At 55.1% G+C, this 17371-nt stretch overlaps 1 protein-coding gene across 4 annotated transcripts in view; it reads right to left on the minus strand.

Annotated features, from left to right (window-relative positions):
• Window positions 1-17371, minus strand: part of CRTAC1 (cartilage acidic protein 1) — a 183026-nt gene that overhangs the window by 59359 nt on the left and 106296 nt on the right. For all 4 annotated transcript variants that reach the window (XM_006157350.3, XM_006157352.3, XM_006157349.3 and 1 more), the window contains exon 3: window positions 2731-2927. In XM_006157350.3, coding sequence (XP_006157412.1) covers window positions 2731-2927 — 197 coding nt within the window. The remainder of the gene's footprint in view (window positions 1-2730; window positions 2928-17371) is intronic.

Here is a 17371-nt window from a genome sequence, read left to right on the forward strand (position 1 = left end):
CAGTGGGCAGGGGGGCCGTGGCTGAGTGCCGTGCCAGCTGGACCCAAGGAAGTGCTGACAGGACACAATGTACGGCTCCACACCCCGCCCACTGTCAATGAATCAATCGACTCACTCAGCTGAAAAATTAACTCAAACCCACAGGCATCCCTTAACCCACAGAAGGTCGCACCGGGAGGTGCACGTCTGGGGCTGAGGCCCAGGGTCACTGCCATCCTTACCCCAGCCCCGGGGGCAGATCCCCACCTCTCTTGGCAAGCAACAGGTCCTCAATCCCAGAGAGCCCAGGCCCTCCCCAGGGCCTCTGTTGAGCCTGCCTCTCTGTCTTCCCTCCCCTGGCTACCCTTCTTTGGCCCATGGCTCAGGCTTGCTGTCATTCCTGGGATTTATTTGCCAAATTATAATTGTGCTCTTAGGTCGTTCGAGGCCTGGCTGGGGCCACAGAGGGCCAACAACGACCAATACAGAGACTCTGCCCTTAGCAGCGTAGGGGAGGCTGAGAGGCAGCCGGGTGTCAAGGGCACTCTAAGAGCAAGCTGAGGATTGAGTGTGAGCTCCAGAGAGAGGACTGTTTCCGTCACCGAGGCTCCCGCCACCCCTGGCAGAGTGCCCGGCACTAAGCAGGTGCTCAGGGAACACCTGCCCAGTGAATGACCACAGGAGGGTACTGGCTAGTGCTGGGCGGAGATGGAGCTAGCCCCGGCCTCCAGCTGCATGTGGCGAGCACCCGGAGAGCTTCCCTGTCTGTAACTCGGTCCCACCCTGAGGTCCGGGCTGGATTGCCCGGGAGCCCTTGGCTGGAGCGTCGGAACCTCCCCAGGGGGCTCTAGCTGCAGCCTGGGCTGGAGCTGCGGCTCTGGGACTCCGGAGGCAGCCCAAGACTGAGAGGGGCCGCCCTCCAGAGCGCCTGGCCCACATTGCATGGCCCTACTGTGGTTCTTCTCGATTTCACGTCTGGCCTTCTGGAATCTTCTTTGGGACTTGGCCCTTCTTTAAGCATCCCTTGCTGCTGCCCCCTTCCTGACCTTGCCCCCCATTAAAGAGTTGCTCAGCCCATCAATTAATTGTGCCCCGATCCAGGCTTGGCTTGGTGGGAGAGGGCAGTAAATCCAGCTGGGTGATCATGCCCCGATATTTGTGTAGGGATAATTACTATCTCTCAGGCCTCGCTTGGTGGCAAGATGAGATGAAAACCCATAAAACACCACTCGGGGCTGAGGCTCATTGTTTCCTGGCTGCACAGGACTGGCAGGCACCAGCAGCGCCCGCCCTGCCCTGGCTCGGGCCCCAACCTCTTCCCCTCCCATTCATGCAGCTGGCAGGCTCGACTCGGGGCAGTCTAGGGGCTGGGGCCTGTGACAATCGGTTAGGGATGATACTGGCCCTGGGGAAGCTGGTGTGTGTGCCAGTGTGGGGCGGGTGGGGTCAGGGAGGGTGGTGCCCATGGCCAGGCATCACTGGCCTCTAGGAGGATTGAGTGTGAGCTCCAGAGAGAGGACTGCTCAGATCTGACCCCCAGGTCTCATCCAGCCAGAGCCTCCTGCCCCCTGGGGTTTCAGTGCACATCCAGCCTGCCCACAGGGACATGGGGGGCCCTGCACTCCCAGGAGACTCGTGGCCTTGGACATCCCCACAGATGGTGTGACCCACAGGGGTGGGCTTCGTTCCAGTGGGTCAGAATCAGGCCTGAGGAAGCACCCAGCTCTGCAGCCCAACTCAGGCCCCCAATTCATGAAGCACTGAGCACCCACCAGGAGCCAGGCTCGCCCCAAGGGCCTGAGGACCCAGGACTGAGTGTCTGGGTTACAAGGATGGGGTTGGAGCCAGGCCTCTGGGTTTGAATCCTGGAGCTTACACGCAGTGTGACCTTGGGCACGTCGGGTAACCTCTTGGTACCTCAGTTTCCGAACTGGTACAAAGTAGGTGCTCAGTAAACACCTGTCCCGTGGCTGAGCACAGGAGCGGATGGCTGGGTGATTCCAGGCTGCGCCTCACCAGCACCGACCTCATGGAGCCTTGTGAGGCCAGTGAGGCAGGAAAGGCCTGGCTCGGGCTGGCACATGGGAGGTGCCACTCACAGTGCCAGCGTTACTATTACTGCTGCTATTGCTTGGTCTCCGGGGCACTGCCTCCCTCACTGCTCCTGCACGCAGTGTGGTCCCGGCGCATGGCGGGCGGGTCAGGGTGGCAGGATCTCGGCCCTGCCCGCCCTGTGGACCGGAGCCTGCCCTGACCCAGGAGACCCCGGGACTCGGCTTCACACTCGCTGAGCAGCTCTGGGCTAGGAAGGGGTCGGCACCCAGCACCTGGCACCTCAGGGTGGCACAGAGCTTGTGGCACGGCATAGCAGGAGTTTGGTGGATGGTGTTGGGGGCTTGAAGGACTTTGAAGCACTGCAGAAAGATCTGGAAGCACCACGAAGGGTGATGGGGGGGCGTTGCTGACTGCGGTAACCCAAGTGGGAGTGGTGATGCTTGACCCGTGGCAGGGGCGGGGGACGGAGAAGATGGGGGGCGGCCACCGGGGCTGCCCGCATCGGGAGGGTGAGGCCGTCTCTGCGTGCCCAGGGCCCGGGAAACAGGAACGCCAAGCTTCAGGCCCAGAGGAGGGCTGGGGGTCTCCGCAGGGACACGGGCGTCCTGGAGGCAGGAGGAAGGAGGCGACTGCCTGGGGAGGGCCAGCCCCAGAGCCCTCTCGCCGGCTGGTGCGGGAGGCCGCGGCCGTCCTTACCTGAGAAGGCGTTGTTGGTGTTGAGGAAGTAGATCTCCTCCCGGCCGTCCCCGTCGATGTCGCAGGCCGTGACCCCGATGGCGTTGCCCTGCCGGTCCCGCAGCGCGTAGTAGGGTGAGCTGCGCTGGTCCACCGCGATGTTCACCAGCCGCCTCTGGGCCCGGTCGTACTTCAGGACCAGGTTGGGGCCGTTGTACCTGGAGGAGGCGTGGGGAGGGGTGTCGGGGGGGCGCAGGTGCACCCATTCAGGTCACCCGTGAGGCCAGGAGCTTGGAGACATGCGAGGCCACCTAGCCGCAGAGTGTTCCCGGGGAGCCCTCGCCGCTGAGCCCCGGGGGCCCCTGGGTGTTGGCTGAGTGTCCCTGAGCCCAGGTGCAGAGTTGACTGGGCCCAGGCGGGACACATGAGGAGCAGCCGGCCACAAGCCTGACATAAGCCCCCGGCACTCCCCGGCACTGCAGCCCCACATAAAAGCAGCCACGGGGGCTCTTACGGACCCATCTCACAGAGGGGCAACCGACAAGGGTCATCAAGGACCCCGATGCTCAGAGAGGGTGCGGGCCCTTCCCAAGGTAACACAGCTAGGAAGTGGCGGGTGCTGGGCGCGAACCCAGGCCCTTTCTGCTCTCCCAAGAGCCTTCATGTGAATAAGCCCTGGGGGCAGGAGGCTCGGCTTCAGGCCTGAAGCCTCCGGGGTGGGGAAACCAGCCTCTCTGCGGGAGACCGCCGCACATCTAGTTCCCAGGTTAGCTCTGCCGACCTGTCAGCTCAAAACTGAAGTGCCGGCCCTCACCTTGCCCGCTGTCTCACCCCTGCACCGCACGCCTCCACTCTGCTCTGAGCCCCGGCCATGTTCTTCCTCAGGGCCTCTGCGCTCGCTCTCCTGTCTCGCTCGGGCTCTGTCCTGCTACCTTTCCACACAGCTGGCTCTCCTCTGCTGTTTTTTCTTTTTCTTTTTTTTTTTTTTAAGAGATTTTTGCCTTAGGGTGTATGCACTTGCCAGAGACAGAGACAGTGAGAGGGAAAGCGAGAAATCACCCCTCGGGGAGATGGCCATGCCGCAATCCCTTCTCCTCCATTCTCCTCCTGGGATCTTGGGCACGCACACACCCACGCCTGGCTGAGTTTCAAGTTACCGGGTCCAGGACTAGAACCGCGGTTGGCCCCTTAGGAGTCCAGCAACATAACCATTATGCCCACAGCTGGCTCTCCTTCACCTCCTCGGGCCCTCACTCAATCCTTCTCTCTGAGGCCTTTGCTGCCCACACTCCTGAAACCTGCGACCGCCTGATACCCTGTAACCGCCGCTGCCCTCCCTCCCTGCCGCTTGTACCCAGCTCACAATTCCGGTCTTTCCCTGTCAGGTCCCACTGCAGTGCGAGCTTCCTGAGGGTGAACTGTTCATCCCTCTTGCTCCCCAGCGCCTGCGATGGTGCCTGGCATGGACCTCAGAGCTCACATCTGAGTCACAAGACGGGGTCGTCCCTCAGCCTGTTTCTCCCCTTGCCTTTCCCTTGGAGGGGAGGAGCCCCCAGGAAGGCAGCGTGGCCACGGTCACCTCCAGGCAGCACAGCCATGCAGGACCCCCTCCTGGGCGCACCAGCATGCCAGGCTCTCGAAGGAGCTCGGCCACCCCGTCTGTGGAGTCCCAGCCTCACACCCACGTTTCACCGAGTGCACGGTGGCCAAGAACACCCGGGGAGACAAAGCCAACTGGCCTCGGTCCTTCCAAGACACCCCTTCTTTGCCCTGGAAACAGGGAGGCCCTGTTCGTCAGGGAGCTGCAGAAGGCAGTGCGATGTTGGGGCGCCCACAGTGCATGGAGGAGGTGGCACTGACTGGGGCTGAGTGGGCACTGTGACGCAGGGTCAGGGCTGTGTGGCCAAATGCAGCGTGACCTATGGAGACCGGCCAGGCAGGGCAGACAGACCCCGGGTTCTGGCCTGGCCAGCAGCTGCTTCCCGCCCTGGGGACAGGGTGTGCCTGTGAACACTGGCCCCGAGAGCTCAGGGACCCCTGCTCCGTCACTGCTGGCCTCGTCCGACCGCCACATTCAGATCGGGCTCCTCGAGAGCACCTCCGCCTGCCTCGTGGCACCTGAGTCTCACATCAGCCCAGAAAGGAGGGAGGAGAGGCGTTTTCTTTCTTCCTTCCTTCCTTCCTTCCTTCCTTCCTTCCTTCCTTCCTTCCTTCCTTCCTTCCTTCCTTCCTTCCTCTCTCTCTCTCTCTCTCTCTTTCTTTCTTTCTTTCTTTCTTTTTTTAGAGGTTTTTGCTAAAGGGCGCGTGTGCTCGCCAGACAGACAGAGAGAGACGAAGAGACAGAAAGCGAGAAATCACCCCCCAGGGGGGATGGCCACGCTGCAATCCCTTCTCCTCCTTTCTCCTCTCGGGATCTTGGGCACGCATGCACACATGCCTGGCGTGAGTTTAAGCCACCGGGTCCGGGACACGAACTGCGGTCGACTACGTGGGAGTCCAGCGACATAGCCATTACGCTAACTGTTGGTCCCAGGCGTTTTCTAGACAAGGAAACTGAGGGTCAGAGCGGCCAGGGGAGCGAGGTGCCAGGCCCGCAACCTGGAAGCGGCAGCGCTGGGCCTTTGCCTCTCCAGCGCCTCCCGGTCCGACCCCGTGTCCACACTGCCTGCGACGCTAACGCTTTTGGTCCCGTGCTCTTTGTTCCTGGGAGCCTCCCCCGAAGCAGCGACCTGAGAAATGCCTGAGACCTCATACACGGCGGGGACCGTGATAACCCACACGTCTATAGCACTTCGCAGTTTACAAAGCACCTTCTCACACTCCCCTCTGCTTCTTCAAGGTCCTAGCTGTGCCAGAGGTGAGGCTGGTGACCTCAGGCTCGTTAGTTCTCCCGTCTAGGGGCTGGGCTTCGCTTTTGTAAAATGAGAGAGCAGGGCCACGTCGGAGGGTCATGGCACGTGTGGACAGATGCAGCGATGGGGCTGTGGCTCTGGGCCCTCACTCTGCAGTTCCGTGGTGCTCTTTCATCTCGCCCACCACACCCCACGGCATGCTGCTGGATGGGATTCCAGAGCCAGCGTGTACAAGCCAGTGGCCTGGAAGCTCTGTGGGCCCACAAGTCAGGCTGTGGCCCGAGAGGGAGTGGAGTGAGGTCCCCTCCCCCAGACTGTGGCTGAGGAACTGCCAGATGAAGTCTGGCATCGACCTCCTGCCTCGCACACCTGCCCTTCCTGGAAGGTCTTCGGCTTCCCCAGGAGCCAGTTCCCAGTGGGAGGGGAGGGACCACGTTCTCCCTGCATCTCAGAGGCCAGTCCTTCTGCCCTGATCCTGGAGTGGCTGGGCCACACACAGGGTCCCTGCACCCATGGGCTGGCCCTGGGGAAGCAGATGGCTCTGGAGAACTTGGGGAGTACAAAGGGAGGCTGCCAGGCTGGGTCACTGTTCACTTTCTGAAGGAGTGACCCCAGAGGGCCCCGAATCTGCTCTGGTCTCCCAACCGTCCCTAGGGACTGTAGGCAGAAGCCGGACATCAGCCAAGGCTGGGATCTTGGTAACTGTGGTGCAAGGCCAGGGCGCAGTGGTGCCACCTGCCACCCTCCCCTCCACCAGCTCCCTCTGCCCGGCCTGCTGGAGTGACGCTCAGAGCTGCCCGACTGTCCCTGGGAGAACCAGCTCGTTCCCGCCCCACTTCTCCAGAGCTGCTGTTCCACTCGCTGCCTCACCTCCTGGGATGCGTCCTGCCTTGCCGGTGCCTGTGTCTTTGGTCAGCTGCAGCCACCCCTCCTGGGGAGCACGCTCTCTTGTCCTCCTGTCCCCGCAAAGCCCACATCCTGGCTGGATGTGACCTCCTCCTAGCATTTTGTGCCTCACTATCCGGCGAGGGCAGTTGTCTGCTCCGATACCGCTCACGTGCACGCTCGGTACAACACGAGCTGCGTGGGCCAGAAGCTAAGGGCTGTGCCGAGGAAGTAGGAGTCCACACGGCCTACTGGGGTCCAAATCCCGGCTCCCACAGCAGCGTGCCAGACGCGCACGCCCAGGGCCCTCACAGAATGGGGGATCGGAGGAAGGACTGTGGCATGACCAGGCCCTACTGGGGTGCTCTCTCCCTGTCACTCTCATGTGCCTATACACTCTCTATTATGAATAAAGAAAAAAATTTAGAACAAACAAACAATGTGCTTCTGAGCCCGGGAAGCACGTGGAGTGGCTGTAGCGCTGCCTCTGCTGTGCCTGGGGCAGCTCTGCACACAGAAGGTGCCGGACAACGTCTGCCTGGGGTGCCAATGAGTGACTGGGCTGGCGAACGAATGAGTGACTGGGTGAATAAATGACTGGGTGGGCGAATAAATGGGTGACTGGGCGAATGAATGAATGAAAAAAAGGGTGAGCAAATGAATGCGTGACTGGGTAAATGAATGAATGACTGGGCGAATGAATGAATAAATGAACGAACGAATGGGTGAGCGAACAAATGAGTGACTGTGCAAATGAATGAGTGACTGGGTGGGTGCATGAATGAGTGACTGGGTGAATGAATGAATGAATGAGAGGGTGAGCAAATGAATGAGTGACTGGGTGAATGCATGAGTGACTGGGTGAGTGAATGAATGAGTGACTGGGCGAATGAACAAATGAATGACTGGGCGAATGAATGAGTGACTGGGTGAATGCATGAGTGACTGGGTGAGTGAATGAATGAGTGACTGGGCGAATGAATGAATAAATTAATGGGTGAAAGAATGAATGACTGACTGGGTGAATGAATGAGTGAGTGGGTGAATGAATGAGTGAGTGGGTGAACAAATGAGTGAGTGGGTGAATGACTGGGTGGGTTAGCGAATGAGTGAGTGGGTGAACGCATGAGTGACTGGCTGAATGCATGAGTGAGTGGGTGAACGAATGAGTGAGTGGGTGAACGAATGAGTGAGTGGGTGAACGAATGACTGGGTGGGTGAACGAATGAGTGAGTGGGTGAACGACTGGTGAGTGGGTGAATGAATGAGTGAGTGGGTGAATGAGTGAGTGGGTGAACGACCGGTGAGTGGCTGGGTGAAAGGCCGCGTGAATGAGTGATAGGAAGCACAGGGCAGTGGTAGCAGAGCAGTCAGACGCCCAGCACCGTCCTGAGCACTGCATGCCCGCTCTCATTCCATCATGACACTCTTGACTACGTGTCCTCGAACACTCTGTCTTACAGATGTGGAAACTTTTTTATTTTTAAAGAATTATTTATTTAATGTTATTGATTCATTCCTTTATTTTAATTTGACCAGACAGAGACAGAGACAGAGAGAGAGAGAGAGAGAGAGAGAGAGAGAGAGAGAGAGAGAGAGAGAGAGAGAGAGAGAGAGAGAGAGAGAGAGAGAGAGAGAGAGAGAGAGAGAGAGAGAGAGAGAGAGAGAGAGAGAGAGAGAGAGAGAGAGAGAGAGAGAGAGAGAGAGAGAGAGAGAGAGAGAGAGAGAGAGAGAGAGAGAGAGAGAGAGAGAGAGAGAGAGAGAGAGAGAGAGAGAGAGAGAGAGAGAGAGAGAGAGAGAGAGAGAGAGAGAGAGAGAGAGAGAGAGAGAGAGAGAGAGAGAGAGAGAGAGAGAGAGAGAGAGAGAGAGAGAGAGAGAGAGAGAGAGAGAGAGAGAGAGAGAGAGAGAGAGAGAGAGAGAGAGAGAGAGAGAGAGAGAGAGAGAGAGAGAGAGAGAGAGAGAGAGAGAGAGAGAGAGAGAGAGAGAGAGAGAGAGAGAGAGAGAGAGAGAGAGAGAGAGAGAGAGAGAGAGAGAGAGAGAGAGAGAGAGAGAGAGAGAGAGAGAGAGAGAGAGAGAGAGAGAGAGAGAGAGAGAGAGAGAGAGAGAGAGAGAGAGAGAGAGAGAGAGAGAGAGAGAGAGAGAGAGAGAGAGAGAGAGAGAGAGAGAGAGAGAGAGAGAGAGAGAGAGAGAGAGAGAGAGAGAGAGAGAGAGAGAGAGAGAGAGAGAGAGAGAGAGAGAGAGAGAGAGAGAGAGAGAGAGAGAGAGAGAGAGAGAGAGAGAGAGAGAGAGAGAGAGAGAGAGAGAGAGAGAGAGAGAGAGAGAGAGAGAGAGAGAGAGAGAGAGAGAGAGAGAGAGAGAGAGAGAGAGAGAGAGAGAGAGAGAGAGAGAGAGAGAGAGAGAGAGAGAGAGAGAGAGAGAGAAAGTGGGAAAGCAAGCCACCAGGTCCGGGACTCACACCGTGATTGGCCATGTGGGAGTGTCCAGCGCCTTAACCACCACACCACCTGCTGGTCCCAGTGGTCAGGTGACTTGCCTGAGGGCACTCTGTGGTGTCAGCCTCCACACCGACAGACTGAGGAACCGGATGTGAGCCCCAGGGGATCACTGGTTTCCTCTCTGACACCTGCCAGAGCTTGGTGGGCACGCCCAGAAATTCCGGAGGCTTCGAAGCTCAGGTAAACAAGGCCAGGAGATGGGACAAGGCCGCTGGAGAAGTTCCTCTAGCTTCCGAATGCCACAGGGTGGGCCAGCAGGTGGAAGTGGCTGCTCGGTGGCAGTGCAAAGTGCTTGAGAGACACCCGTCCCTCACGCTGTCCAATCTGGTGCCAGTCCATTGGGACAGCTGTGGGGAGGGAGGAGTGATGGTTGTGGGCCGCCCTGGCCCTGTCCCCTCCTGGCTCTGACCTGAGCTTGTCACTTCCACGTCCTCACCTGCAGCACGGTGGCTGTGAGGTATGACGTGTGTGAGTGTGAGCGACAACACTTGGTAAACTGTGAAGAGTTACACAATCGCAGGTCTCATCGTTACACAAAACAAACCAAGCCTCGCACAACCTCGCACGCTCCAGCAATCCTGTTTGAGTTACGGAACACGCTCTAGTATTTCTCACGGGGCCCAACTCTGCGGGGGACGCCGTCACTGCCCTCTGTGGCCAACGTCTCAGAAGAGCCGCACCCCACCGTTTCCCACGCCACCACCTCCCGCCCACGCCACCATGCTGCTTTGGCTGTCATCCATGGCCACTTCCAGGGATGCCCGTTATGTCCTCTGTCTCTCTGCCACCCCCCCACTCCCCTCTTAACATCTTCTCTTGGCCCTAGATTCTTTTTGTTGTTGTTGTTGAATGAGAGCGAGAAAAGTGTTTTTGACAGGGTCTCACCACATTGTGATCCCCTGCCCCAGCTTTAAGTCAGCCAGGGCCACACACACACTCCGCCCCTTGCAGCCTCTTTAGACTGGGCGGGGAACAGAACCTGGGCCTCCCATGTGGCCCAGCCACTCACAAAGGCCCCTCCACTTGGGCCCTGGTGCTGGGTCTGGCCTCCCTGCTCTCCCACGTGACCCGGCCACTTGCAGAGGCCTCTCCACTTGGGCCCGGTGCTGGGTCTGGCCTCCCTGCTCTCCCACTGCTTCTCCCCCTCTTAGGCTCTTCCTTCTGTGCCTGCTCTCAGCGTCAGAGTCTCCAGCCTGGTCCCAGCCCGTTCCCTCCATTGTCTCCCTTTCACCAGGGACAGTAGTCGTTCCCGTGACTGATGACTCCTGGATTTATGTCTCCACCCGAGTCCCCAGTCCCAGCCAGGACTCACGTGCCCCACTCCCTTCCTGACACGTGGCCGTGTGCATCCCACAGCCATGGCTGATGGGACGGGTCCTTGAGGAGGTGTGATCGTACAGCCCCTTCCTCCCCAAACCGGCACCCCAGCCACCTGGGCCCCCACTCGGCCTTGATTCACCCCTAAATCACGGGCAATCCTGTCATTTCCACCTCTCCAGATATCCCAGTCCTTTCTCCCCCTCCCGCCTCCCCCCCACCAGCCCCGGAGCCTCCTGTCCCTGTTTCCTCACTGCCACCCCCCATGTCTAATCCGAGCCACCTTGGTAACGCGTACATTAGATCACGTCGTCCTCCCTAGAACCCTTCGGTGGTCTCCCACGGGGTCAGAATGAAACCCGGACCAGGGCGGTTCCTGGCGTGGAAGCCTAGCTGGGTCTGCTCTCCTACCGCACCTTCCTCCAGGTGCGTGGTCCGCTTCCAGCCCCCTGCAGTCTAGCAGGTGCATGCTCACTCTCCTGAGGGCCCAGGCACTCTGTCCGGAGCAGCCTCCCTCCACTTCCCTCCTGCTGTCTCCCACAGATGGCCCCTTCTCTCCCCAGGGTCTCTCACCAATGGGCAGCTCCTCAGAGGCCTCTCCCCTTCTCTGGGATTCCGACCATCGCTAAGTTCCCTAGTCTGGCTCATTCCTGATGTCTTGCCATTTCTCCCAGGGTGCCTAAGCTCATGCGGGTAGTCACTGTGTCTTCCTGGTTCGCTTCTGTCCCCTCAGCCTCTTGTGCACAGAGAGCACTCAGGACCCTTGGACAATGGATGGGAGAGAAGGGAGGCGGGGAAGGCACAGGAGTGGACAGAAGGTGCAGCTCTCACACTCGTTTGGCCTTTGACCCTTCACTCTCATGAATTCCCAAGATAGTCATGAGAAAGTGGATGCCAAGAGTTGGTGTCCTGGGCAAGGGCGGGGGAGGATAACAGCAGATCAACTTCTTTGCGAGTGAGAATCGCGGACTCATGGGACCAGCAGTTAGCGTAGTGGCTATGTCACCGAACTCCCGGTTCAAGTCCCGGACCTGGTGGCTTAAAACTCATGCCGGGCGCGTGTGCATGTGTGCCCAAGATCCTGAGAGGAGAATAGAGGAGAAGGGATTGTGGCATGGCCATCCCCCTTGAGAGGTGATTTCTCACTTTCTGTCTCTGTCTGGCTAGCGAATGCGCCCTATAGCAAAAACCTCTAAAAAAAAAAAAGAATCACAGACTCCTGTAGAAAAGTGTCACTTAGACCACGGTTCGAGTCCCAGACCCAGTGGCTTAAACTCATGCCGGGTGCATGTGCATGCATGCCCAAGATCCCAAGAGGAGAATGGAGGAGAAGGGATTGTGGTGTGGCCATCCCCCCAGGGGGTGATTTCTCGTCTTCTGTCTCTCTGTCTCTCTCTGTCTGTCTGGCGAGTGCACGCGCCCTATAGCAAAAACCTCTCCGCACCGCCAAAAAAAGAAAAGTGTCACTTAGGCAGTCACATAGGGAAAGCAAAATAGAAAAATAGGTGAAAACACGTAATGATAGAGCACCTACGCTACGCCAGCTACTGTTAACTTCCATGGGGGTATCTTCTTTCACATCGATAAAACCTTTCTTCTTAGGATTTGAAAGGTATAGAAAATATGCCATTGATTTTGAAAATTAAGAAAAGGGACCTTGTTTTCATTAAGACACGAATGCAAGATATGGATGCAGAATATATCGAAATGGTAAATGAGGGACAGGAGAGCCTATACGTGGAGAGAGAAAAACGCAGCCATGAGCATGAAGAGTGTGACCCATGTAGAAACAGAGACACGTGGGAAGGGGGTCTGCAGGCCTGGGAAGACTCACATCACCTGCCTATTGATAAGACTCCCAGATGGTATCACAGAGAAATAATCCCATCTCGTGGCCATGTGGGGCATTTCCTCCAAAGATTTTTAAAGATGTGTTGCATTTTCACAACTACGGGCATGACGTGATATTTTACTCATAGCCACTTCAGTGCCTTCAGTTTATAGATAAAGGTGTGTTTTAAAGAAAAGTGGCTTTCTGACTGTCAGCTAGTCAGATAAAATAAATGGCAAGAAACTTACACCTTGGTCTAAAGCAGGGATCTGCAAACTACGACCAGTGGGCCAAATCTGACCTTCGGCCTATTGTTGCAAACACAGTTTTCTGTTTCTTTTCTTTTTAAAGTTTATTTATTTGCCCCATGAGAGAAAAAGAGAGAGAGAGGGAGAGAGAGAGAGAGGCATCCTTGACAGGGTCCGCACGCTGTGATCCTCTCCCGGCCCTGCAGTAGCCGGGATCACAAGCACACCCGTGGGCACGCCTGGCACGCCCAGGTAGAACTGGGAGTTTCCCCACGTGGCCCCTAGCATCACGCAGAGCGCCCCTGTGGCTGGGCCCTAAATAAAGCCGTATTGGAACACAGGCATCCTTGTTTGCGTATTATCTATGGCTGCTTTTGCTAAACAGCAGCGCCGAGTACTTGTCTGCAAACTACGACCAGTGGGCCAAATCTGACCTTCGGCCTATTGTTGCAAACACAGTTTTCTGTTTCTTTTCTTTTTAAAGTTTATTTATTTGCCCCATGAGAGAAAAAGAGAGAGAGAGGGAGAGAGAGAGAGAGGCATCCTTGACAGGGTCCGCACGCTGTGATCCTCTCCCGGCCCTGCAGTAGCCGGGATCACAAGCACACCCGTGGGCACGCCTGGCACGCCCAGGTAGAACTGGGAGTTTCCCCACGTGGCCCCTAGCATCACGCAGAGCGCCCCTGTGGCTGGGCCCTAAATAAAGCCGTATTGGAACACAGGCATCCTTGTTTGCGTATTATCTATGGCTGCTTTTGCTAAACAGCAGCGCCGAGTACTTGTTACAGAGACTGTATGGCCCCCAAACGGAAAACATTTACCATCTGGCTCTTTACAGAAAGAGACTGCCAAGCCCTAGTCTAAAGGGCTGTCAGTCTTAAATACAAGTTTTAAATGATCATTAGCATAACAGAACAAACAATGAGAATAAGGTTTAATAAAAATTAGTTTGGGGTCACTACTTGGGAATCCAGTTTCCTGAAACGAGTATTTCAGAGAGAATGAATGTTGAACGTAAGGGAGGTGTCAGGTCTTAGAGTGGAGGTTGTGAGGCGAGATGACCTTTGGGGGAATAAAAAGAGACTGAGAAGAAATGCTGAAGATGAGAACAGCAGCCTATAGGTGGGGGCTAATCTATGGCTAAGAAATGAGCAAGATCGTGTGCCTTCTAAGTTATAGACAGTCTCTAAAAATGGCCATTGTCTTGGTTTTAAATTTTTATGTTATAATTTCTTATTCATGTTTAAGTGTTGCACATCTTTGTGGGGGGTACAATATGGTTTTTCATTGAGTGCTGTGTGTAATAATCAGGTCAATGATGCTATCATATCCATCACCTTCAACAAAGCACTTTACATTATTTTGGGTAGTTTCAATTTTTATCCTACTATTTTGTTGAGATGCTCACACAGAGGCACACAATGGGTAATGGCCTTGTTTTCCCTCAGTGGTATCCAATCCCATAAGGTGTTTGCCTTGTTTATATGTATGGCCGCCATCATTGCTTTTCCTCTCTGCAAGCATGTGTTACTCCACCCGTCAAGGGGCAGGTTCTGTTTCCCTTCTCTTGGATCTAGGTTGGTTTTGTGACTTGTTTTGATGAGCAGAATATGGTAGAAGTGATCTTGGGTCAGTTCTGGGCCTAGCCTGTAGGAGATTTAGCAGCTTCTACTTTGTCTCCAGGCTAAACCAGTTAACATGTAAGAAACTTGACTACTTTGAGGACACCATGTTCTGAAGAATCCCAAGATAATGCCCGGCGAGGCCATGTCGGAGAGCTCTGAGACCTTCCAGCTCAGCCCATTTGACACTTGAAAAGAGCCAAGTGAGTGATACCAGCTGATACCATGTGGAGCAGAAGAACCACCCAGCTGAACCCTGCCCAAATTCCTGACCCACGGAACTGTGAGAAATTGTTTTTCACCTGCTAAGTTCTTGGAAAAGAATGTAGATAATCGTGACCTATCATTTCAGACCAAAGGGGAGAGGAATTTATCCCTGGAAAGTAGTAAAAAGGATGACCCATAAATCAGTGGAATTCTTTAGGAGAGCCATTTGAATTCACAGTAGACAGGTCTCCCCAACGGAATCCTGGCTCCAGTTGGGTTTGTATTTGTGTCTCAGAATATCTGAGGGTCTGGGCAGAGGTTAGAAAGGTAATAAGAAATACAGGGGTTCCAGAAAACCCTATTTTTCTTTTTTTTTTTTCTTTTTTTTGGAGAGGTGTTTGCTATAGGGCGTGTGTGCTCGCCAGAAAGACAGAGAGAGACAGAGAGACAGAAAGCGAGAAATCACCCCCCAGGGGGGATGGCCACACCGCAATCCCTTCTCCTCCATTCTCCTCTCGGGATCTTGGGCACGCACGCACACACACCCGGTGTGAGTTTAAGCCATCGGGTTTGGGACTCAAACTGTGGTTGGCTACATGGGAGTCCAGCGACACAGCCATTATGCTAACTGCTGGTCCCTAAAAGCCCCATTTTTCTACTCATCCTTCCTTTTTTCTTTCCTTTCCAGCCATATACAAATGCCTCCCATTTTGAATGCACGCCCTTGAGCACAGTTCACTTCTCCAGAAATGTGTGCCGTGCTTTCTTTCTTTTACACATTGAATTCTTTGAGAGCCATTGAAGTTACATAGGACCAGAATACATGGGGGAAGGTATTGAAACAGGAGAGTCACAGATTGTCTCCTGAGATAGGACAGATTCAGAGGCCAAATATTAACGTAAAGAAATGGAGACTTTGGTAATGGGAGGACTCTGGGTATGATGAGATTCTGGGGTTCCATCGGGGAGCAAACTGCATAAGGTGGGAAGAAACACCCCAGAAAAATAACCAATCATGACCACAGGCGATCTTGATTTAGGAGCTGGCCAGGGTGAAGGCCCCACAAATAGAGTGCTGTATTGAAGAAGTAACTTTAAAATGAAAGAGAAAAAACCTTTTGTCCTAAGCAGTGAATGGTTTTCCAAGAAAGAGATGTTTGGTACCAAAAGGTCAGAATAATCTTCGGTGATGAGTTGTGTTCTGTAAAAACTCCATGCGGACTGATTGATTTGTGTCTTGCGTCTGAAAAAGCTCTGCGCTCAGCATGTGCTCCGTGCCCTCGGCATTTTTTCTATTTGATGAACACAGAAACGCCAAGAAGGCAGAGGCCCTCACACGCAGGCCCTTCTCCCTCCGTGCCCATGACAGTGCTGGGAAGAGCAGGTGCTCGGCCGCAGTTGTAGCTGCCGCCGCGAGTGACGATGAGGAAGAAGAAGGCCCTCTCCACTCCTCAGTGCTTGTTTCCAGGAAAAGAGGAAGACGGGCGGGTGGGAGTTCAATATACCGTCAAAGAAGCGATTCCGATGGCAGTGGAGGCTGTGCGAACCGGAACTCTGTGGTTGCAAATGACAAGCATCGCACCTGAGCCCGGGGAGGGAGTAATTGGCTCAGATGTCCAAACTGCAGGAACAGCAAATACGCAGCCAGGCCTCCCGGGTGTTGGAACCAGGGTTCCGACCCAGGAAGTTGTCAGGACTTCATTTTCCTTCTCTCTTCCTCCCTTCCCTGTCGGCCGTGTTCTCTCACATCACCCTTCTTCACAAGGTTCGAACTGGCAGCGCTCCCAGTCTCACATCTCAGCTTCCGCACTGGAGTGGAAGAAGCTTCTTTCCTCATTTCAGTGTGAGAAGCCCAGGGAAGAGCTCTAATTGGCCCAGGCTGCGTCACATGTGCATCCAGAGCTAGGAGCCGGGACCTCTGGTTTATAGCGTTCAACTAGCACCAAAGCCAGAGGGAACAGCATCTCAGCAGTCAGGGATCTTCGGGAGACGTGCCAAGAAGCACGCGTCTCTAGATGACAGTGACTCATCTGGGTCTATGCATTCTGGAGACAAACTTGTCAGGGCCTGCCGATGGAAGGCAATCGCCCCTGGCACCACCAAGTCCCCAAAGACCACTAAAGTACCACCACACCCCTCCAGGAGCCCCAGAAAAAGGGAAATACAGGAAGTGGAACAACTGATTCACTATGTTCTGGAAATGAGTCTGATTCTTTTTATATTTGTTTGGTTTGCTTTTTAATTTTGCTGTAGGGCACAAGCACTTGTGAGCCAGAAATCCCCACCCAGAGAGAATGGCCACGCCACCTCCTTCTCCTCCACCCTCCTCCAGAGATGAGGGGCAGGCATGCACACGCACCAACGTGCTTTTCTTTCTTTCTCTTTTAAAGCGGGATTTTAGCTGTAGGGCATGAGTGCTCACCAGAGAGACAGAGACAGAAAGTGAGAAAACACCCCCCCACCTGGGAGGAATGGCCACGCTGCAGTCCCTTTTCCTCCTTTCTCCTCTGGGGATCTTGGGCACACGTGCACACACACCAATAGGTTTTCTTTCTTTTTTCCTCTTTTATTTATTTTCTTTATTATTATTTATACATTTAACTGCTATACATCATTTAGATTGTACAGAGACTTTACCCAGCGTGATATACACCTCAGCCCAGTTGAGAATACTATACACATCCTCATCAACAGAAAATAGGGCAATTTTCTCTTTCAAGAGAGATTTTTGCTATAGGGTGCATGTGCTCACTGGAGAGACAGACAGACAGAAAGACAGAAAGCGAGAAATCACCCCCAAGAAGGGATGGCCATGCTGCAATCCCTTCTCCTCCACTCTCCTCTTGGATTTTGGGTATGCATACATACATGCCCAGCATGAGTTTCAAGCTACCAGGTCCGGGACTTGAACTGTGGTTGGCCATGTGGAAGTCCAGTGATATAATCACTATGCCATCTGCTGGTCCCGCCTAGTGTGTCTTTCAAGTGGCCTGGTCCTAGACTCGAACCACACAGTTGGCCAGAGTCTGGTTCCTGATCTCCCACCTGGCCTGGAAGCCTGTGTTCCAGACAGCAGTGCTGGGCGGCAGGGCGACACGAGGCCACTAAGTGTCAGCAGCAATGAGACCAGCAACTTGATCAGTCCGGCCAGGGCTCGTCCATGTGCTGTCAATGGATCCCTAACTGCCTGGTCTCAGACCTGCTT

This window comes from Tupaia chinensis, unplaced genomic scaffold (assembly GCF_000334495.1).
Source record: "Tupaia chinensis unplaced genomic scaffold, TupChi_1.0 Scaffold000539_1, whole genome shotgun sequence".
Lineage (NCBI taxonomy): Eukaryota > Metazoa > Chordata > Mammalia > Scandentia > Tupaiidae > Tupaia > Tupaia belangeri.